The sequence below is a fragment of the Eupeodes corollae genome, chromosome 3 (genome assembly GCF_945859685.1).
Source record: "Eupeodes corollae chromosome 3, idEupCoro1.1, whole genome shotgun sequence".
Lineage (NCBI taxonomy): Eukaryota > Metazoa > Arthropoda > Insecta > Diptera > Syrphidae > Eupeodes > Eupeodes corollae.
In genome coordinates this window covers 6,738,535-6,763,370 of record NC_079149.1, presented here as the reverse complement: position 1 = coordinate 6,763,370, position 24,836 = coordinate 6,738,535, and the positions used below count along the sequence as shown (strand labels likewise).

Below are 24,836 nucleotides of genomic sequence, written 5' to 3'. Positions count from 1 at the left end.
TCCAAATAAGCGCAGTTGGTTTTCATGGTAGCAGTAATCACCACAGTAAATATCGCAGTTTTTCATCCTCTTTTTGCCCGGCCCATCTCATCGTATTTCCTGGATGGCGGTAATTTCTGCTTTATAGAGATCTAGGGCTTTCGCTAATTCTTCAGCCGCACGTGGTCTGTTAAGGGACCTAACATTTCAGGTGCATATCCGATGTTCGTTGTCCTTAACTCGTTTGCGTTGGTTGTCAACAGTAAATTCGTCCGTATCCGAGGCTTGTTGGTGCTTCACAACTATGAAAGCTTTTACGTGCCAGGAAGTCACCCCGACGGCACAACCGCCATGCTGGAGGGCCAGATCCTAAGTATAACTCCAAGGATGGGGAGCCCGATAAAACCAACCCTTATATTGGTCTCCGAGTAAGTCGAAGAAGCCCTATAAGGTGTTCACTAGATAGTTCAACCTTACTGGAACTGTAGACGCCACCGTTGATTCAATCTCGGGAATTCCTTCGCTGCCGTCTGGATAAGTAGAGGAAACACCTCTCCCCACCTCTCTCGTTTGCTGCCCCCAACAACTTTCCACTGGGGTTGGAATCCAATCTCCAGTTGAGGTACTAGGCACCCGATGTTCACCGCGGGGAGGTGAGAGTAGGAGTTGATAGACAGAGGTTGCTTCTGAGAAAAACCTGTGGACGCTTGTGCCCTCTTAAATGTACATGTCTGCCATTTGAGCATCCAAGTTTAGATGTGTTAAATTTTATTTTCAGTTGAAACCTTGAAGATTTTGCTCCGAATTTAGTAATTGCTCACCAAATCCTTAATACAATCCCGGTAGTTTCAGGAGAACGTTAAATTATTAAAAATTATCTTAGGACCACCATGACTCAAGAGAGATTGGAAGGCTTATCTATAATATCGATTGAAAAGGAACTATTAAATTCTTTAGACTTTGATGATCTCATTTCTGAATTTGCAAAATGTAAGGCCAGAAAAGTAAACTTCCAAGTTTAAACGTTTCCCTTCTGCTCGTTTCATCGCTCAATGAAAAAAACGAATTGAAAATCTACCTCCTGGGTTATGTGGGAAAGGCTTATGCTTGTGTATCAGTTTATGTGTGAGATATAAAAAAGGGGCGCTTTCTACTAATCTTACACAGGGCGCAAGTATGGCTGGGGCCGGCCCTGGGAATAACCATATTGTAATTCCATTGTTTTCCATTAAATGTTCAGCTGTCCGTCATCTTTGGTGCTTTAAGTTCATAAGTTAATAAAACTACAATTAAACCTAGTTTAAATCGTTCTTTATTATGTGCAACAATTCACTTTAAAATAATATATTTTTGTTTATGAAAAAGATTTATAACCCGGATAAAATAAAAACTGAGCATTCATACAAATGCAATAAAAATATTGTCCGTCAATATACAATTTTTATAACATAAACCTTCAGTTTTGCTTTGTTAAATTATAGGTAGGCTATAAAAATAAAACCCAACCCATAAACAAGGTATGCAGCACATGTGTATAGTTGCAACACCATTTTCTTCAACAAGGAAATATTATGAATTTTCAGTATTGTATTGAAATTCCAACCGGCATGATTTGTCACACCCATAACACTTTTCCTGTAAAGTTCAACCAACCAGCCAAACCAACGACCTTGTTTACTGCATTCCATTTAGCTAGTATAAAGTCAGGCCATAGAACCATCCATCCATCCATTCATCCATCATCATCATCATTGTGAGCTTCGTTATATTCGGAATGGACTATGGACTGGATTGGACTTCTTGAATTGACCGACTCGAAACAGAAAACAGAATTTGATTTGTGCCTGATGGGTTCTTCACATTGGGCGCACATTTATCCTCGAAGCTGTAAACCTTATCGAGGCATATACGCAACGCAAACGCAGGGGCTTTCATGCTTCCACGCTTGTGCACATTTGATACTCTTCAAGTTAGTTAATCAAACAACAACAACAAAAACCAAAACATAAAATCTAAGCCTGCAATCTTTTTGTGTAATCGTGTCTGGAGCTGTAGCTAAAGAGTGTTGGCTAGAACCATAAAGATGCATCTATTCCTCAACTTAACCATCAGCCACTGTTTAGCATGATTATGCGGAATTCCAAATCAGTTTTCCCATTCTACAGCTCATTACCCTTGGAAAATCACTCTCTGTGTGTACAAATCATTTCATCTAAAAGGAAGAGAATTGACCATCACATATCAAAAGCCCTGAAGAACAAGAAGACTAAGCAGCAGATGAAGACAGAAATGTTTCCCGTTTCGATAGCTTAGACTTAGACATTATGGGTTAAATAAAAGTACATATAAGACTATATTTTCTTCGAATGAGGAGGCCATAGCTTGAGCTGGAGTTGATGCTTTTCCATGGAATCAAAAAACAAGAAGAGTTGTTGGAACATCATCACGAGAAGATAATAGCTGAAGAAACAATAAAAATTCGAAATGCCTAGTTCACGATTGCACGAAGAGAAAGTGCCATATCTGCAGCCATACCTATACTGGAGGATTTTTGTGTTAAGATAAAGGTTGTAATGATGACGAAGATGATCATAATGATGATGATGGAAAGAAGAAGAAGTTCTTTGTTTCGCAAAATTGATTCATTGCATCAAAGCCGTAGCCAGGAAAACTTTTTAAGAGGGGGAGTTAACTCAAAGGTTAAAATTCTCAAAACTTCAGAATTTTTGTAACCAGGACTTCATTTATGACCCTATGACATATGTTATGATTTTCAAGCAACTACAAAATTCTGATCGCATAGTATGAGTTAAAAACTTAAATCTATCTACTGGTAAAAAATGTATAGTTAGAAGTCAAAGACATTTCAAATTCATCATTCTATGTTTTCTATGTTTTTTAAAACATGTGCCAGAAAATCAGGCAAAACTTCTTATATGATGACTTGATCATACCTAAGTTTATTTTCGTTCATTAATTATGACATATAAAATTTCTATGTTTTCTATGTTTTTTCGTTTTTTAACTCGAATTAAGTGCCATCTACATCTCAACATATTTACTATTTTAATTTATTATATATTCACTTTGATTGCTGACATATTCTATTCACTGTTGATGTTTTCATTGATTTTAATGTAGAATTTAATCAATGTGGGTGAAAAACGCAATTTTTAACTATTTTACAAAACGATACAACTCCAAGAACAGAGTCAAAATCAAATTTCGTTCAAATAGGTCCAGAATTTGTAGATAAATAACTCAAGGAACCTTGTAATTTTTCTTAAATTCATTAAATTCATCATTTTCACAATTATCAGAGTACCACAATTAATCATTCCATCTTAGTTAACAAATATATTTTGGTTAATTTGTGGAATACCAGTAAGTAGCCACTTTGGTCCTTTACTTTTTATTTCTTTTTTTAATCACTGATCTTCCGATAGATAGATACATTTCCTTTAAAGATCGCTCCTGCTTTTAACTTCTTTTGCTTCATTTGTTTGTAAAGTTTTATAGAGACGTCTCACGTCTAAACTTTTTTTTATAAAACGTAAGTTTATTACAAACGTGTCGCTCTATAATAAAGCTATGCACGCATAGAAATTAGTTTCCTGTCCTGTGTGTAACTTAATTACCCACGATACTCTCTTTTAAACTTTAAATATCTGATCGCAATCTTTTTAACTAAACTCATGACATAAGTTAAACCATATTTTACACGTAATATGCTCTTAACAAATATTATACCTCCTTGTCTAATATCTGCCGTTCTTCGGCGTCGCCCCACGTCCGTCATCGCTATCATCGCCATCCTGACGGCCTCGTGGATCTATATACGACTAAGTAACAACTCATGCTTGAAAAATAAATCAAATTAACTTTCAGTTGACTTCATATGTCTTTTCTAAGCCATGGAGATGGAGATCTAGTCGACCGTCCGAGTCCGCATCGTCGACGTGACGCTACGTCGAAAAGTGCAAGAGTCCGAAATAAATCATGCAAACACGTGATCCAGCGATCATATCAAACTTTATGACGCCACAGGGCGTAAGGTCATTCTACGGCTCCGGCCAGAGAGGCGGCCGGCACTCCTCCGCATGCAAATCTATCTTAGGATTATAGGATTACTTGGCGATGGCGGGTGACGATGCGGCGACGCTTGTCGGTCAGAGTCGGTTCGGTGGTGTATAAGTAAAGTAGCATGAATTCGCCCGGCTGGCGCTACGTGAGAGTGTGATTAGAAAATTAACCGCTTAACTTTTCACTTCACTAAATGCGGAAGTCTTAGCTTAGGCTCTGCTCTCTGGAATGATCTGGAGCAGATGGTTAATTCAAAACGTTGCCCATTAGTCCTCTTAACACAAAGATCCATAGAGCAATTTTGCTCAAAGAAGTGGAATAACAAATTCTTTATCCACAATCTGTTATCCTATATCGAAGATCAGTGATCTTCGGTCAGGCTAACCTAATTGGAGTTGGTCTTCAATTAAATCCAACAAATGTCTCTTCTGCTCTAATCATGTAGATGATGATGAGTCTCAAAGCCATTGCGGCGGGTTTCAAATGTCGGAACAATCGGATCTTCATCGATCACCAAAATGATCATTTGTTGAATATTGAATGGTCGAAGAGTTCGTCGAACTCCACTCACATTTCACAACAAAGAGTGACCTTTTCCGTGAGAGAGTGTCCCCTGATGATGATGATGGCAATAGCATGCATGATGCTGATGTTGATGCTGGATGCCCATACATGGCTTGATCACTGATCGAGTTTAGATCCAAACTTCAATCCGAATGCGAATCCACATTGAGATGTTACAACATTTATGCGAGATCGCAATTAGCGCTGTTGCTGCATTTGCAGCAAAAGAAGAGGAGAAGACGATGATTTCTTCATTCGTTATGTGTTGTGTCGTGTGATCTGATCATCATTGGTCAACTCAAGCGATGATTGGGGTCCTCTTGATGGTTAGGTTAGAAGAATCTTTTTCTTTCCCTATAACATTCCATAATTTTTTCATAAGTTTTTTCTATGTAACTCGTGGTTTTTTTATAAATGTATGTTTTATATTTTTGTTCTTCTTCTTTTTTAGGACGACAACATGAGTGATCAATGCAGCTTGACACAAGCTGGCCTAGAGGAATACAACAGCCGATCGTACTATGATCAAGCCGTCTTCCATCATCAGAAGCAATCATCGTATGCCCAATCGGAAGGCTATCACAGTTATGTGTCCAGCTCGGATTCAAGTTCAGCAACACCATTCTTGGATAGGTGAGTTTTTTTCTTGCTTCTTTTTTCTTCTTGTTGGTTTTTGTATATACTATTTCCTTCTTTATCTACTTGAAACTACTGCTGCTTTTCTGATTTTGAAATATGTCGTTTGGTTTCGCGCGATCCTATTTTGCCGATCGTACGACAAGTGCATGTGTGTTAGGTATTTTCTTTGAATCATTTGGTTTTTTTTGTTAGATTGTTGTTTTTATTTATTTGTCGACGGCAACGGACAACGGACGACGATGGCGACGGACAAACGATCTAAGCCACGACGGAAATGAAATCAATTAACAAGACAGCACAACTTGTCGCATTGCGACCAAACCAAACCAAACCACAAGAAATGTTGATGTTGATGCCCGGATTTGGATTTCGACGATCAGGATCAAGGTGTGATCATGGTGATTATAAATTATTGATCGGAAAGGTGGGACTGGGATTGTGATTTCGACCACGAGAGGTACATGTTTAAGCTTTTGGAGTTGGGTGTTGGTTCGGTATAATTATTTTACCTACAACTAATTGAATTGGGATCGGCAATTGGTAATAAAGCGGTTGTAAGACATCACGTAAGTTTCAGAGGCGAAAAAAAGCAGCAGCAAAAAGTAGAACAGAAATTTGAATTTCTAAAAATGTATATGACTTAAGCTTTGTCACAATAGATTCTTATATTCATAACTGTCAAAGTTGAAAGCATGAATATTTCAATCTACATATCAAGCTCTAAAACCCATTTGATTACATGGATATGGATTCCAACAATAATATTTTCACGTATACATATACAACTCCTGAGTTTTTCACACATGCATAGGTTGAACTTCTAAGACATTGCTGTTTAAGTTTACTTGTAAGTACCAAATAAAATGGCTACCGAGGATTGGTTTCAACATCCAGTGTTTTCGTTTGAAAGTTTAGAATTAAAAGTGGATTCTCACTTCACCCCGAAACTGCACATGAACAAAAGCAACATCAAATTAAATATTCTATTTAAAGTGTCACTATATCCGTTATATCTTCGATTTGCGAATGATACTCAAATTTTGACATTGTTCCCAGGATGAGCGCATTCAACAACATTCCTATTTTGACATTTTTGTTGGTTAGATTTTTTGTTCGTTGTGACATAAGACTAACCGGTAAAAAAAAGAATTGCAATTATGCATTCAGTGACATGTGAGCAATTTGTTTCAGATAGGCATTTGGATGGTTTGTGGAACGTGAACACAGTTTGACATTTCTATAATAAAGTCGCTCGAAAGTGAATATACCCTAAAGAGCTTTGCATATGAAATACATATTTTAAAATTTTATTCAAGCTGTGAACTCTCGTGTACCTTATTCACGCAGTAGTTTCAAATTTATGTAGGTTCTGTTTTATTAATTTTCTTATTTTGATGGCCGTAGTTTGGATTGATCATATTGTGACAGTTCTTATAAGAAAAAAATGTTTTTGGTTACTTAAACAATCCTAAAACGGTATTGCAGGATATTTTTATCGATAGTTATTATCAGACTTGACAGTTAAGAATTTCAAACTGTTGCAGGATAAAACGTTGTTGTCGATGGTTTTAATCTGATTTGACAGTTAAGAATGTAAAACTGTGTTGACATTTCTGTTTAGTAATGTTTGACAATTTATAAACTTTTTGTAGGCCGAGTGAATATTGACAAGTTAAAATATAAATACATGCATGTGCTACTAGACTAAAGTGTATAAAGCACTATTCACATCAGCACTACCAACGAATGAACGAATATTCGTCGATTTTGACATTTCTTTCCCATGAAAGTTTTTAATTCGTCGCGAATGAAGTTGGACTTTGACAATTGTTTTTTTTTCTGTGTTTACCAAAACAAGAATGATTTCTTTAGGTTAAGTTATTCGTTGTTCGTGTGAATAATGTGGAACGGGAATAAAGTTTGACAGTTCGTATTAACTACAATTTATTAATATATGATATTAAAAAGTAAAAGCATTCATCATAAATCAATTAGAAACTACATTGCTATCGTTTTGTTAAGAATTTAAGTGGAAATATGTCTTCAAAATTATATAAACTCACATTTTGTAATTCATTCGTCGTTCGTTGGTCGCGTTCATGTGAATACTGCTTAAGACACAAATTGCGAAGTTCGCTCCAAAATGTCAAAAAAATACACACACAAATAATATAACACAGTTGTCAAAGTTAAACGAATTTCTTATGGCTGAATCACAAACACGCTTCAGCTTCGGCTACGTCTGCGTTACGGTGGACCTGCTTCGAGGTTGCGTTGAATGACATTTCTATTGTTTCATCTTTCCAAAGAGCAAATATTTTATTTGTTGACATATTTTTACAGCTGTTAAGCTGTCAAACAAAGCAAATGTCACATTACGTTCCATTACGTTCTTTTCCTAACGATTGTCAAACGAAACGTGAGGTCGCAGATCCATTGTGATAGCATCCATTGAATTCATATGGCTGAACTCGTAAACGTCAGGTGAAGCCGAAGCTAAAGCGTGTTTGTGATTCAGCTATTACTCGCTGGATTGTGCAATTTATCTCCATGTTTTGTGGATTGTGATTTAATGACTTTAACCATTGACAGTTTGTAAAAAAAATTTGTGTTATTCGCTAAAGCGTGTTTGTGATTCAGCAATTACTCGCTGGATTGTGGAATTTATCTCCATGTTTTGTGGATTGTGATTCAATGACTTTAACAACTGACAGTTTGTGTTATTCACTTATTGTATTGAAAGTTTTAAAAATTGGATAAGATGTTCTGAAACACAAGTACATTTTGGAGGGTTTGGAGAGTTGTCATTTCTATAAAGAAAATTTTCATATTTTTTGTTTAAATGTATGGATTTAAAGATATTTATGTCATCTGTCAAAATTTCAGAGGCAATTAAAACTGCTTTCAGCCAATTCTATCAAATTCAGTCTAGATAAAAATGTATGTGTCTAGAATGATTAGGAATAAAGTGATTTTCTTAAAATTTGACTCCTTCCGCAGTGATAATTTAAAACTAATAAAAAATCAGCACAGATTTCAAGCAGAAAATTTTACCTTTTTTGTCATCTAAGAGCGTTTCCTTATTACCTAATTCTTTTTTTTTCAATTTTTATTTTCTAGACTGCGTCAAGAAAGTGAACTGCTATCCCGTCAATCACATCACTGGTCACAAAATGACCTTTCGACAGGATCAACCACAACAGCCCCAGTTACGGCAGTAACAACAAATGGCAATTTGAATGCCGGAACTGTTGGTGGTGGCGGCGGCGGCGAACAACAACAAAACAGCCATCCTCTCCTACATCGCCACCATCACCATCATCATCATCACCATCATCACAATTCGTCGGCTAACAGTCCAAGCAATGGCAGCGGCGGCGGTGGTGCTGGTGGAGGCAATACCATCAGCAACAACGGCTCCACCACCAACAACAATAGCTCCGAAAGTCACTCGTCTACGGAAACGTTAAAGTGGCTTGGTTCAATGAGCGACGTTTCGGAGGCAAGTCATGCAACTGGCTATTCAGCGATTTCGGGATCAGGTAAGTTCACAAAATCCACACAAGAGGGCCTATAGTTTCTTGCAACTTAAATAAAAGAAAAAACTTCAAACAACAATTTGAACTAAACTAAACTACAAAAACTAACAACCCCCAAAAAATTAGTGCTGTTCAAATGCAAAACTAACAAAATTTTTGATCTCGAATGTTTGTTATTGTTGTTGTGTTAAAGACCGAGGGCACAACCATGAGAAGAAGTGAAGTTTGTGGGCACCAAAAGGTGGCGCGGACTCTAAACGCGACGTTCGTTCGTCGATCGGTCGTGGGTCCATTTGAATTTTATTATTCGATTGTTCCGTAGCACGATTTGTGGAAATGTTTGTTTATTTTCGTTTTTATTTATTCTTCGTTTAAGTAGGTACTCTAATACTCCTAGTACCGTTACAATGGGTGGTTTGGCTAAAATTATGCGCTCTGTGCATTGAGGTTTAAATACCTTCCGCCGCATGGACCCAGAGCCACCAAACTCAATTCGACATACAAAAAGTCGACTTTGTTATTCGTCGATTCAACTGAGCAACTGACTGAACTGATGCGGTATTGAAGCTTTTGGTCAAAATGTTGCAATACGGAAGATTTATGTTTTAATTGTATCGCGAAAAATTTATTTTATATTGTTTTTTCCTATTCCATTTTTGTCGATGAACTATTTTTATATCTTATTGTGTTTTTTTTTTAAGTTTAGTTTTGTTTGTATTTTTATTTTGAATTTGATATCAGCAGTTGTTGATCGATCTTGTTTATTGAAGGGCCTCTGCGCCGCCACTCTTTAAAGTTGCTTGGAAAACACAAAAGTTAAGTAATACTTTTAAGTGGAAAACAAATTTGTTTGGTTGTTTTTTCTTTAATGGAATCTCAGAAAATGCTCCGAACATCTTTTATAGCATTAGGTTCCTATCAACTATTTTCATGATTTCTGAAGAAATTGATTTTTTGAAATTATAGTAGGTAAGTAGGTACTTTCGTATACTGCGAAAATCAATCCATCATTATAATCTTGATCAGAATCATGAATGAAGTTTTGCAATATGATTACTTTTTTCAATAAAAGAGAAGATCTACCGCAGCCCGCGCGGCCGTAATCGCCGTCTTTAATGTAATGGATTTTATAAAGTCTATAAACAAATTGCAAATAACTATTATTTGCGGTTTAGTGGGTCAGATCATTTGACATTAATCACAATAAGTTTTAAGATGATTATTTCATTATTACAGACAGTTTACATAATGTAGGAAGAAGTTTTTAGTTCAAATTGTTGTTAATGTGTATCATAAATCTTCTTTTGTTTGAGTATATTCTGTAATATTGATTTATTTTATTCAATTTTTTGATGCATTTCCAAATTCCAAATAATTCGGAAAGACTTCAGTTTATCATAATAGGTTTTAGAACGTTTTTCAAATACTGTCTTCAGCGTTTTTGAACTAAACAATAGGTGCAAACATTAAGCTGCTATTAATAACAGCACAATTTGAGTTATGTATATTTTAAGAAAAAAATCATCGATTTGACAATTCTCTAAATTTTATAATTTTATGTGCTCAAGGATTTTGAAATTATGATTATATTAATATTTTTCATTCTAAATTCAGTACTTTATTCGAAAACTTACTTCAAACCAATTTTAAAGTCAGAATTTTTTGAAAACTAAATTTTTCAAAAACTCCTTCGCCATTTTTATTTGTGTGATTTGTTTTGTAAGCCATATTAACAATATATTAAACCTAATAGTTATCATTAAAGTTACTTAATTAAGATGGCACTGCACTCTAGGACCTAGGCCTAAGATTAAAATTAAAAAGAGGCTGGGATGCGACCTACATTGATAACTTCCCATCTTGTCTGTTGATTTCTCTGGCTAAAAAGTTTGTAGGTTTTCGTATTGGGTTAAAAAAATTGTTAGTTGAATTATTCTAACAAATTTTAAAATTACCAACAATATTTTTCATATAAAAAAATAGTTTAATTTAAAAATCTAGTTTTGTTAAATAGATTTTTAGTCGAAAATAAATTTTTACCAATATAAACGGTGATTTTTTAAGAGCTTAAAAACTTTTTTTTTAAAAAAACGCATAAAATTTGCATAATCTCATCGATTCTTTATTTGAAACGTTAGATTGGTCCATGACTTTTTGAAGATAATTTCATTTAAATAATGACCGCGGCTGCGCCTTAGGTGGTCCATTCGGAAAGTCCAATTTTGGGTAACTTTTTCGAGCATTTCGGCCGGAATAGCCCGAATTTCTTCGGAAATGTTGTCTTCCAAAGCTGGAACAGTTGCTGGCTTATTTGAGTAGACTTTAGACTTGACGTAGCCCCACAAAAAATAGTCTAAAGGCGTCAAATCGCATGATCTTGGTGGCCAACTTACCGGTACATTCCTTGAGATGAATTGTTCTCCGAAGTTTTCCCTCAAAATGGTGAGCTGTGTGGCATGTAGCGCCATCTTGTTGAAACCACATGTCAACCAAGTTCAGTTCTTCCATTTTTGGCAACAAAAAGTTTGTTAGCATTGAACGATAGCGATCGCCATTCACCGTAACGTTGCGTCCAACAGCATCTTTGAAAAAATACGGTCCAATGATTCCACCAGCGTACAAACCACACCAAACAGTGCATTTTTCGGGATGCATCTGCAGTTCTTGAACGGCTTCTGGTTGCTCTTCACTCCAAATGCAGCAATTTTGCTTATTTACGTAGCCATTCAACCAGAAATGAGCCTTATCGCTGAACAAAATTTGTCGATAAAAAAGCGGATTTTCTGCCAACTTTTCTAGGGCCCATTCACTGAAAATTCGACGTTGTGGCAGATCGTTCGGCTTCAGTTCTTGCACGAGCTGTATTTTATACGGTTTTACACCAAGATCTTTGCGTAAAATCTTCCATGTGGTCGAATAACACAAACCCAATTGCTGCGAACGGCTACGAATCGACATTTCACGATTGAATGAAATTAATTTGAGAGATATCAAGAACCGAACATCAATTTCTAAGATATTAAATATAGAAAACAATATTTTCTGTTAAATTAAAAAGTTTGAACACAATATTTTTAATGTTTGAAAAGATATTTGAGTCGAAAGTAAATTTTGAAAAAGTTTAAGTATTGTTTTTTGTTAGGTTTTTATTTTTTGTAAAAAAAACTGTCAGTTTGGTTTTTCTCAAAATTTTAATGACAACAATATTTTTTTTAACATAAAAGTAGTTTAAAGCTAATATCACAAAGTTTTGAAAAGATATTTGAGTCAAAAATCAATTTTTACCAACTTTTGTTAATTTTTGTGTTTTGGTTTTTATTTTTTGTAAAAAATTTGTCAATTTGATTTATATCAAAATTTTTCCGAATGTTAAAAACAATATTTTTTATAAGTGAAAATTATTTGGAAGCCATAACCTCAAATTTTTGATAAGATATTTGAGTCGAAAATAAATTTTTACTAACTTTAGTTGAATTTTCTTTTGTTTTATTTTTTGTAAAAAAACTATCAATTTGATTTTTCTAAAAATTTTACTGAATGTTGAAAACAATATTTTTTAAAAGATAAAAGTATTTTAAAGCCAATATCTCAAAGTTTTGAAATTATATTTGAGTAGAAAATAGATTTTTCCAACTTTTATTTATTATTTTGTTTAGGTTTTTATTTTTTTTGTAAGAAAACTGGGAATTCGATTTTTCTTAACATTTTTCAGAATGTTGAAAACAATATTTTTTATAAGTTAAAATTAGTTGGAAGCCACAACCTCAAGGTTTTGAAAAGATATTTGTGTCGAAATTCAATTTTAAGGTTTTCATTTTTAAGACCGAGGACAGACAAGCGGACGGATAGAATCGCCGTCCTGACTTTTTTCAACTTCGCTAAATTTTTGATTGCATACTTTTTGAAGTTATTGAAATGATGATTAAATTCATAAAATACATAACGGTTTATTATTTATTTTATCGAAATGTAATGCAAACGGACTTCAGTGAAGAGAAAGAGAACATTAATCCCAGATAGGTAGAAAAATGTCAACCCTAAAGAAAATGTATGGTTAGATTTGAACTGCAAAGAGTTTCTTAGGGTTAGAGAGGTTAGACCCTTTTTTTATACAAATCACTCTGAGAAAAACCGGAAAAAGTCTAAACGAGCCAGGAATGCCTGCAACTCCTACATTTGACAGAACAAATTTATGAATTACCAAAAATTAAGGCAAACAATACAGCAATGTCCCAAGAGCAGTACAAATTTTGGGTTATCAGTGAAAACATGAAAAATTCTTCCTTTTCTTTGGTTCCCAATCGCGTTGACAATGACACTGCATTTGTTAGCTAAAAAAAAGCTAATCAACGGTGCCAGAGAGTGTTATGACTCCGCGTGTGCTTTTGAGCTTAAATGATTTTATGGGACCAATTTGTTTCACACCCATGCAGTCGCCAGAACCCGAAAGAGCGCAACACACATAAATTTACTCACCCGGGTGGTATACCTGATGTTGTTCTGGAGAGGTGTTCTTCAAAGCACGCTTTTTCATCTGTTAAATTCTGGTTCTGATTATATGAAAAATGGCGATCATACTTGAGGCTCTTTTTTCTAAAGTCATACAAAATACTGATTAACCATCAGTTCAAAAAATACCTCTAAGACCGAAAGCTTCTTAATAAACGGTTATTGAAGCAATAGCTCCACGGTTGATCGGATGGTTCATCTCAGCAAACAGTGGACATATTTTTAACATTGTTTTTTAAAAAGTAAGAGTATTGCACTTGATATTTCAAAAGCATTTCATAGAGTTTAGTATCAGGCTCTCCTATCAAAAGAAATGAAAAATACCTCCTTCGTTGAATTAAAAATTTTCTTTCGGGCCGTTCAATACAATTAGTATGGATTAAAGCAGGTCTTTCCAAAACAAAATATAAATACTGGTGTGCCGCAGGGCTCTGTTCTGTCTCCGACATTCTTTCTCATTTGTATTAATGATCTCTTGCCTGAAACTTCTAATCCATTTACCTTCTTCGCGACAATAGCAGGTATTCTTAGCTTTAGTATTCGTTTTTAGATTCACAACCCTCCTCTTCGGATGTGGATTTTCAACGGCAATGTATGATAAGTTTATTAAATTCTAAAATAGACTAGAATTTATTGTTTTGAAAACTCAATTCAGCTTATTGTTTGACAAACAGAACTTACCACCTTTGTCACTATACATGAGTGCAACTTGCATCAAGAAGACTGAAATCCTCGTATTTCGCCTCTTGTTAAAGGATCACATACACAAACAAAATTCTCCAAGATGTTTGAGTTTCCTAAGTCGATGGAAGAAGTTTTTATCCCCCTTTGATCTGTATGTATGTTCAAAGCCTGAGTATAACTCCAACCTCTGGCCTGTTGCTCCTAAAAATGTCTTTCCCAGTAATTTTAACTGTCAAAAATTCAATGCGCATCGAAATGTTTGTATTTACAAATATTTAATTTGGTTTTTTTGGCTTCACAAAGTTCATAAGTAAGTTTCAAAATTTCACGAAAACTATTTCATATTCATACATTCAAACAGATCATTTTGAAATTTTATTAAAAAATTTAATTGATCTTAAGTTAAGTCCAATCTTAGAATCTGAAAACAAACAAAACAAAAAAAGCACACCCTATTTCGCCTTGAGTTACAAATTTAAAACTTTTGACACAACAATTCAATTTAATTTGAAATAAATCGTTTTCCAGATTAAAATCCAGATTTTCATTTACTCGTATTTAATTCGTTTACTTATCGGAGAAATAAAACTTTGTATAAATGAAACAAGTAAATGTTGTCGTGTCTTATTCAAGGTTGCGACGGAATCTGATCCAGTCGCCCAAAAATAAAAACAAATTTAACGCTCCTGGCTAAATTTACAATTCCAATTCGAAATATGTAATAGACTTTAAGCTTTAGCGTTAGACTTGACCCATAGAAGCGGCGGCGGCGGTGGGGGCAAAGTAATTATCTCAATATAAAAATCGAACAGATCTTGGATTATTGTTTAACTCCTTACGTTCGCCAAACATGCAATTGTTTATTTAAGCCGAATGCGTGATCGATGTCTTTGATCTTGTTAACACTTTTTAAAAAAGTAACAATGCATAGAAGTTGTTGCATTCTAAATTAGTCTTCAAGCCTTAGCCAAAATAGACCTCTAGTCTAGTTGTGTACATGCATGAGTAGTTCTTAAACTTTTATTTTTAAATCTGTTCGTAATCAATTATTGTTCTTGTCCAGGCAGTTCAAAATCTCGGACAAGAGAACAATAATTTGGAAAAATTGCTGCTGCGATGCCTGCAGGTTGAGTTCCAAGGACTTTTAAAAGTAAAAGCCTTTAATGTTGTTTCTGTGTGCTGACGATCTGAATCTTTAGCTCACTAGCCCTTATTCCTTTTAGACACGGAGGAGATACGTGCATGCGACTTGCAAAACTGCCACTAAATTGTTCTCCAGAGTCAGAGTGTATCTTTCAATTAAAATTCTTTACTATTAGCACTCTGAAACGATTAATCTGACGGATTCGAATTCAATTAGAGAGACAAGCTACTTGGTTGGATGGAGGCTTGGTATTTTAAGCCTGCATCTCCGCATTAAAGAACCTACATATAGACTTACCTACCCATGCCATACATAAGACGAGTCCGGATAGAAAATCTTAACGAAAAGCTGCCAATTGCGGCCACTGGGCTGGTATGGCGATGGCTGGCGCGGCGGCTTCTTTAACATCTAACATCAAGTGAACGTTAATTCTTAATTCCGCCACCGCCCGTTCGGCGTTCATGGCTACTGCCGTTTAATTTTCTTTCCAATTCACTGATCAAAAAGGTGCAGAATTTCATGAGGCAGGCAGCCAGAGGTAGAGTTAAAGATATAGAGGCACACAAAGTTGAGCTTGGGTAATTTGGTTTTAGATTGGATAATCCATGAAATAGTTTCGTTTTGTACAGAGTTAGTAGGTTGGTATAGCAAAGAAGACAAGACACAAAAAGAGATTGGACATTATTTTTTTCTTCTACAAGAATCTCAGACTCTCAGACGTTATGTCGTAGGTTTTGTTGCTAACTTTTTGTTTAAATTTTTTTATTTTTTTCTTTCATCAAGCTCAAGTAATTCTAAAAAATAAATATCAAGAGCAATAGATAATTGCGCAGAGGGTAATGATTAGGCTATTGTTGAGGTTTCTGATTAGTTCTCATAGCATTTGTAAGTCTAATTTAGAGCAAGGAATTTCATAAAATGTTTCTTTTTTGCTGCTGAGGAAAATACAAATATTTCAGGAAAGGGAATTTAAATTTGTCTTATGATCGTGACGATAAATATATTTTTGTTACCATTAAGAATTTTAGTAATTATAATAAATATAAAGTTTTTTTTGAATTCAATCAAATTTAATGACATTCCAAAATAATTAAATTTTTGACATTCTGACACTGAACACACTCATTCAATTAAATTGAGTTCCAACTACGCCCTCTATAATTTGTTTTAGTTGCAGGCTTAAACTTTAAGTTAAAATCAAATGTGTTGACGGATCCAACTGCTCTCTGCATTTTTAGTCACTGTTAACTATGAATCATAAATAAACCAGATGTAAACCTTTTATATTTAGCAGTTCAGTGATATCGGTCTATTTTTCTATTTAACTACGTCAAACCCCTTAATGGAAGCTTTAAAAAACATATTTTAATGTTGTTATAGTGGTCATTATGAAAAACACAAATATTTAATGAAATTCAAAGATATTTTTTAATGTTTATAAGCTACCTCTGGCCATTTTTCAACTTTAAACAACTCTGACATTATTCAGCCAATTTTGACAGATAAACAAAGTAGTGAAACGTCATTCAGTGCCATTAGTCGATTTGAACGAAAGAAAGCTTCAAAATCGTAGAGCTTTACATTCAAAACGATCGTTCAATTGTACAGAATAAAGGACTATTCACACGAGAGTGACCAACGACCGACGAATGAATGAATGAATGTAATTCTAAACAATTAATAAATCTAAATTCTATGCAAATTGTTGACAGAAGGATAGTTTATGTTAAGGTAGTAAAATTAGCCTTTTCATTGCCAAAATAATAGAAATTTAAGAAATAAAATTGTTTATCGTGAATTGCAATGTGATTTCAATGAACTGTCAAACATAAATACATAAAAAAACAAGCCATACCAAATTTACGTACTATTCTTTGTAGATTTTATTTTTTATGAAAAAACGGACTGTTGGATTTTTCTATAAAAACTACTGTATATTGACAACAATATTTTCTGTGAAATAAAATAAGTTTGAAGAAAATATTTTTAATTTTTGAAAAGCTAGTTGAGTCGAAAGTAAATTTTTACCAAGTTTTAGTATTTTTTTTAGAGTTTTATTTTTTGTAAAAAAAACTGTGAATTCGATTTTTTTCAAAATGTTATCGCATGTTGACAACAATATTTCTTATAAGATAAAATTAGTTTGAAGCAAATATTTCAATTTTTTGAAAAGATATTTGAATAGAAAATCCATTTTTACCAATTTTTGTTAAATTTTTTTAGGTTTTTAATTTTTTGTACAAAAACGGTCAGTTAAATTTTTTTCCAAATTTTACTGAATGTTAACAATAATATTTTTTGAAAGATAAAAGTAGTTTAAAGCCAATATCTACAATTATTGAAAAGATATTTGAGTCGAAAATAAATTTTTACCAACTTTTATACATTTATTTTTAGGTTTTTATTTTTTGTAAAAGAAATGTCCATTCGAATTTTTCTCAAAATTTGTTCTAATGTTAAAAACAATATTTCTTATTAGTCAAAATTAGTAAGAAGCTTTTATCTCAAATTTTTGAAAAGATATTTGAGTCGAAAATCATATCTTACCAACTTTTGTTAATTTTTTTTCGGTTTTCAATTTTTTGTAAAAAAAACTGTCAATTCGATTTTTTTCAAAATTGTACCAAATTTTGACAACAATATTTTTTGAAAGATAAAAGTAAATTAAAGCCAATTTCTCAAAGTTTTGAAAAGATATTTTAGTCGAAAATCAATTTTTACCAACTTTTATTAATTATTTTTAGGTTTTAATTTTTTCTAAAATACCATCAATTCGATTTTTCTCAGCATTTTTAAGAATGTTGAAAACGATGTTTCTTATAGGATAAAATAAGTTTGAAGCCTAAATTTCAAGTTTTTGAAAAGATATTTGATTCGATATTCAATTTTTACCAACTTTGAGTAATGTTTTTTTTAGATTTTTATTTTTTATAAAAAAAAAACTGTCAATTCGATTTTTCTCAAAATTTTATCAGATGTCAAAAACATTATTCTTCGTTACACAAAATTGTTTTGGAGATGAAATCATATTTTAGTCGTAAAATTTTGGAGGTGACACATTTTTTTCAGTATTTTCGATTTATAAAAAAAACCGTTAAATGGATTTTATTTTCAAAAAATATACTTCTTTGATATCACGTTACAATAACGTTAACGTTGTTACCTATCTCTCCGATAGGTTACAAAGGTTACAGGAAATTGGTAAGTCAGGACGGTTGGGGATATAATTAAGCTCTGCTCTCATTTTGAAAATAGTCGATATAATTTCCATCACATTTTCGTTGTGAAAATAATTTCTTTCGCGCAAATTATGATTTAAAATACTGTATGTAGATCTGTGGACTGATGCAGTAGCTAAGCTAATACAGTCAGCTCTGTATTGTTTATCTACTTTTGAAATAAGGTTTTGGAAAACATCTGTGCAGTCCCTTCCACGAGATTGAACTCTATTCCGCAGTACGTTGCAATCTCCTCTAGTTTTTTAAACCAAAGAGTTCTTCTTTCAATTGCCTTTCTATCAATTATTTTTGGAAGTATTTCTTCTGGCATTTCTAGAACTTTCGTTACATAATCAACATACAGTTTTAAGGTTTTAATAAAAAGTGGGGATAGTCCTGTTTCTATATTTATCATGTAGTTGAGGGTTGTATTTGGCAGATTGAAACATTTTTTAACGTAATACCTTAGCAGTTTGTCAACGGTTTCGTACTGATAGTACCCCCAAGATTGTGCTGCATACAACTTCACAGACTCAGATCTTTTCCAGGTTGCGGATATGGCACTTTTAGCTTTTACCAACTTTTCTTTCAAGTTTTTCGTTTCTGCAAGCTCTACCAGATCCCTTTTTAAAAATCATTATTTTTGACTTCGTAAGATTCACCGTAAGATCCCATAGTTGGCAGTACGAATCAAGACGGTTAATCATAAGTTGAAGACAATCTGGTGAGTATGCAAATAAAAAACTACATCGTCTGCAAACAAAAGGGTTCCATCCATCTCAATGCCACCTGTAAGAAAGTCGGCAAGTGGCAAAGAGATATGGACTTAGAGTGCAACCTTGCCGAACCCCCATTGTTGTCTCAAACCATTCTGAAATCTGAATTCCACTCCGCATAGCCGATTGATTATCTTGATAGATGTTTTCGAGAACCCTTCCAAACTTTTGCTCATTCCAGCATTATATAGCTTATATATTAAAGCTTTTCGGTCGATATTGTTTAAGGCTGCCTTGAAATCAACAAAAAAGGCGAATAATTTTTTGTTTTATTCGACAAATGTACCCGCGTTATTTTGCAGTATGAAGACTAGTTTTTCCGTAAAAAGGGTCTTTGTCACTATTTGTTTGTGAGCGCAATATCGCCAAAATTTTCATAATATGGATGTCCTGAAGTGAAGCAAGAAGTTTTAATCCATTTTGTATCAGACTTTTGGTCTAGTAACTTAGAGTTAGGGCATATGGTCATTATTCAAAAAAAAATCTCCAAAAGAATTGGTGATAAATACATTAATGGTTCATTAACATCACTTACCGCCGTCGTAATATCAATCTTTTGTCTTAATTTTAACAGATGGTTCCCCATCAACAATTCCACCTTATACCAGCGAAACCATAAATTCTTAATTATACACTTTTGACAACTTTGGTCGTGCTATTAAGTAAAGAGATTCTTTGTTTCGCCGTACAGTGTGAATGTTGAAGAGTTTACGACATTCTGTCTTACTCTGTAATCGTTCAAGAAATCAACACAAATGTTTACCGACACATCCTGTCGAACTATCTCTTTCATTTTAAGCTGGGTCTCTAAATATTTATTTTCTAAGATATTCCAAAACTGATAAGATCTTAAAGGCAACGTTTCTTACGCAGTTAAATGTACAGCTTCACACTTCCAAAATATGTTTATAAATGCCAAATTTTCAATTCTGGGAAACTTTCAAGTCGATTTGGTTTTCAAATTCAATTTGCAGTTAATTGGCCCACTATACACGTGAAATATGTCGTCGTGCCACTTCACTTCTAAGCTAACTCACTCAAACTCAATTATTTATACCAACCTTGAGCTACTTGAACACAAAATACCTTCGTTTTCCTATTAAAAATTCAACACAATTCCACATTTGACACAAAAAGCCCAATTAAATGTTGTCTTCATTTTGTTTTTTTTTTTTATTTTTCATTTGCAGCATCTTCGTCACAACTAATAGTGCACAGCTCGCGCGTACTTACCCCAAAACGGCACCAGAGTGAAAGTGTCCTCTACATGAACGATGATCAGCAGTTGAGTCCAACAGTCTCTGCCAGCAATTCTCCCACAAGAATGCCAGCCATTAGCACAAGCCCGAATGGAAGTGGTGGCAGTAGCGGTTCCGCTAGTAGTGGAGCGATATATATGTCACATCATCAGCAACACTACCCCAACATGCCCCCTCAAACGGCGTCATCGGCTTCGACGTTGTCATTGTCACCAGCGAGTTGTGGCTCTTTGACAAAAGGTGCAGTGGCTGTGGCAGCGGCAACAGCAATCTCGTCATCCTCCCCAACACTGCTCTTTCCCAATCACGCTGCTGTTGATCAGATGAATAAATCAAGTCTATCGGTGACAATATCGGGAGCTGCATCGCCAAATGGTAGTGCGATTGGAATTGGAGCGAGTACAGCCATAAACGAGCAACAAACTCTGCATCAGTCGTTGCTGTCAATTGCTCCATTGTCACCATCACTAATGTCGTCCGCCACCGCACCACTGCAAAAGTCCTCATCTGCATCGCCAACCTTATCTATGGCATCTCTTGCGGTGGCCGTCACGTCTTCCACCAATCTCACAGCATCCTCCTCGCCTTCGTCGAGTTCCAGTTCCTTCTCCTCGAACACATCCTCCGCCATGACGACCACATCCAGTTCGTCATATCGCAACAACCACCGGCTCTTTCCTGTTTCCACATACACAGAGCCTATCAGTGGGCCACAACAACCGAATGGACCAAAACACGTCCATTTGCAACACAGTCATCAGCAAGCTGCTGCACAACAGCCCACTCCCCAGCAACTACCACTTCACTATCCGCAATCCAAGTAAGTAGGATGTGACATATTACCTTGCGACAATCTTTTAACTGTAACTACTGTCTTCCTCTTGTTTTAGGCTAAGTTCGCCACAGCCAACGAGTTGGCAGTCAGTGGCTGATCGAATCAACGACTTTGAGCGGCAACAGCAGCATTTGCATCATCACCACCATCATCAGGCGAACAGTGCGGCGATGCAGAAGTACACATTTATCGATCCCAGCAAAACTCATCGAGTTTCCAATCCAGCCTTGAAGGCGTTCCAAAAAAACGCCGTCCAGTCGTACTTCGAGCGACAGCAGCAACAATCCAAAGAAAACCTGAAGCACAGTGCCAGTGGCAACAACCTCCTGCGGCCGCATTCCTTACAACCAACTGGTTCCCCCAAGGAAGTGTCCAACACTGGGGTGGCCAGGAGTTCGTTGCCAAATAGTGTCGGTCCAGCGGCTATGCCATCACGCTACTCCAACCATCATCAGCTGTCGAATCCAATCAGTAGTGACATATCGTTTCCTGATTGCGGTAGTTCGCCACCGCCTCCTCCGCCACCACGATCCAGATCACTGATGCCAGTGCGTCGCTCCTCTTCTGCCTCCGAGTATGCAGAATTTCGAGATCAGTATCATCGAGCGGCGACACAGGAGAATCTCCAAGCACAGTCGGTTAAGAATGTCACCGAACCGGAAAAGCTATCGTTCAATGACTGCGGTATGCCGCCACCACCTCCACCGCCTAGAGGCAAAGCTTCTCTCTCAGTGAGACGCACCTCATCCGCCTCTGAATATGCCGCAATGCGGGAGAAAGCAATGCAACACGTTGCCAACCAGCAGCAATACATCCAGCGGCAACTGTCGAGTCCCATGGGACTACCTCCTGTCTTCCTTACCGATGAGTGGGTGCCTGAGAGGCCTCCAAAGAATCCGAACTTACGCATCCCCAGTCCAGACCTACCACCTCCACCGGCATTGATAACCGTCGACACTGAGAGTAATCTGTCCAACCAGGACGAACCCTTGCCACCACCTCCTCCAGAAATCCTACGCCAACCACCACCGCCTATAAACAAACCACTCTCACCAAATAGACGCAACAGTTTTGCTGGCTCACCATCCCGCAAAGCTTTCTTCAATGCCCTACCACCGCCACCTTCAATACCCAAGAAGCCCTCGAACATGGATCTTATGCACTCGCGACCTGCTTCCAGTATGGCCCAACAGTCCAACAAGGCACACAAAATAATCCTTAACGAGAAACTAATGAGCTCTCCCATGGCGGGTGATCATAAATCTGTGATGGTAGCTAGAAAACGTCCTCATAACAATCCGGCTGTGATTCCTCCGATTCAAGAGAATCCAGGAATGAATTTCAATAATATCGACACAAATAATTGTAGTTCAAATCATAAGAAATCACCCCCAATCAGAAATGATGGATTGAAATCTTCACCACCGCCGCCACCGTTGAAGCCGAGAATGCCGATTAGCAGTCAGCCGATGCAACCAATTGCTATTAGCAGTAAATTAAGGTAAGTCTATTTATTAACCAAATTTTAAATGGTTAGAAAGGGAGAAGATAAAAGTTTTATTTAAGTATAGAGCTAAGCTTTTAGGAATATGTAGAAAAATAAGGTATAGAAACACCTAAAGACACCTTGTCCATATGAAAGTGCTGCAAGCATGACTGAAGATTTGTTTTCATGATTCTTGAAGTCTGTTTGAAGCCTGTGATATAGCAAGACGAAAAAAGCACAATCAGGCCCCAATGAAAATCCAAAATCTTATAAGATTATCCAGTGGTTAGATAGAGGTATATGCTCTTTTCTCCTCATCTTCATATCACAGATTAAAAAACAAAAAGAAAAAGAAAATAGAACTGGCCAAAGAACACAGTCTTGTGGTACTCCAAGTTGAATGTACTTTTAACTTAAATGCATATTTTCTTTCAGAAGCTTAGAAAAGTAAATTTGTTTAAACATTTCAGATGTGTGTTTGCTATTAAAAAATTAAGTCGCAGGCTCCATCAAAGCTCCTTAGCTGTTCTTGTTTCTATGTCAAGTTATTTATTTATAAATGCACAACCTTCAAATGGAATTGACTCAAAACTAATTTCTTCAAAAGTTTATACCTTTTTAAAACCACGTGGATATAATTGCCTATCGATTCAATTGAACCGATAGAAAATTCAAAACAATTTGATTTGTTTAATCAACGTTTAAATATGAAAAAATTGTAGTTTAATTCCAAGGGACAATGTGTCCAACGTGCGTCGATTAGTTCTTTGACCTAAGTTCAACATAACCTTAAGTTGTTGTTTTTTTCTACAAATTTCTTGCTGTTCATCGAACTTTGTACTTGATGATTAACCATTGATTTATAATTTTAGTGGATTTTATAAAAGCTTATTATAGTTTTTGCAAAATCTATAAGCTCAAGACTTAAACGTCACTTGTACATAAAATGTAAACAACGCCTACCTCAAAACAAACAAACAATTTTTCGTTTGCTCTTAAATAAAAAAAAAAAACAATTTCAAGGCCTCGTATTTATAAGTGATCTCAGCTTTAAAGAAACAATTTGTATTTCACATTCCAGACGCCACAGAAATAAAGTTACAAAAACAAAAAACCTTTCAATTTCAACCCAGTCAAAAGGTTGATAATCTCTGATTGAAAACAACAACCATTTTGTCCTCCATCATCAATCTGATTTGATTATTGAATTCTTTCTTATTCTTTAGATAAATTCCGGACAGCAAATCAATTAACCTGCTATTGTTTCCTCAATCATGATTAAGTTTATTTATTTAGTTTATTTTTGTTTGTTAACATTTTTGATTAAAATATAAACAAAACAAAACTTACCTACCTAAATGTCAATGGTAACTTGAAGAAATACAATTTTTTTTTTCAAACCTATGATGAAATAATATTTCAACTTCTAAAAGTTAGCTTCTTAAGGGGGCTAAAGTTTTAAGCTTGGTTAAGATAGATTTTCTTAAACCTCTGCCTACACTTGATTAAAAAAAAACTTGGCTCATAAAGATGGTACGTCAACGGCACTGACCGTGAAGTTTGACTTTAATTTTGGTTTGAACGTGGTTTCAATTTCATTTCGTTGTTATTTTTGTTGCAGATCTGTTTGATTAAAAATTGGCATGCTACTAACAAACACCAACAGTAAAATGAACAAATTGAATGTAATTTACCTATGGTATTGTAATTTAAACAACTGAACATATATATGTTGATATGAAAAGGCTTATTATTGTTATGTATATTTACCTAATTGGATTATGAAACATGATTTTCTCATAATAAAAGGCTTTTGTTATTCAAGCTTCACATTAGTGCACCTTTTTCTTAAAAGCCTGACGACGACGACGGCTGACATTAATCGATGAAGCAAGTGAACTGTGAAAAGTAAGACTCAAAAGAGTTCTTTGCTTGAGTTTCATTCATTTGCATAGAAGTGTAATGGATTTTTTTAAATCAGCTCTGCATTTTTGAAAGGTTCTTAAAATTCCGCAACATGACGTGGTTAAACGGTCATATGATGGCTTCTGTCAAACTAAAGAGGTTAGAACTGTCAGAAATCAATTTTAATTCTGACAGATTGGAAACTAAACGTCATTA

The 24,836-nt window shown here is 35.1% G+C and overlaps 1 protein-coding gene across 2 annotated transcripts in view; it reads left to right on the top strand.

Moving 5' to 3' along the window:
- Nucleotides 1–24,836, top strand: part of LOC129952791 (protein Shroom) — a 227,332-nt gene that overhangs the window by 88,222 nt on the left and 114,274 nt on the right. For both annotated transcript variants that reach the window (XM_056065613.1, XM_056065614.1), the window contains exons 3-6: nucleotides 5,078–5,259; nucleotides 8,386–8,807; nucleotides 20,326–21,214; nucleotides 21,285–22,730. In XM_056065613.1, coding sequence (XP_055921588.1) covers nucleotides 5,078–5,259; nucleotides 8,386–8,807; nucleotides 20,326–21,214; nucleotides 21,285–22,730 — 2,939 coding nt within the window. The remainder of the gene's footprint in view (nucleotides 1–5,077; nucleotides 5,260–8,385; nucleotides 8,808–20,325; nucleotides 21,215–21,284; nucleotides 22,731–24,836) is intronic.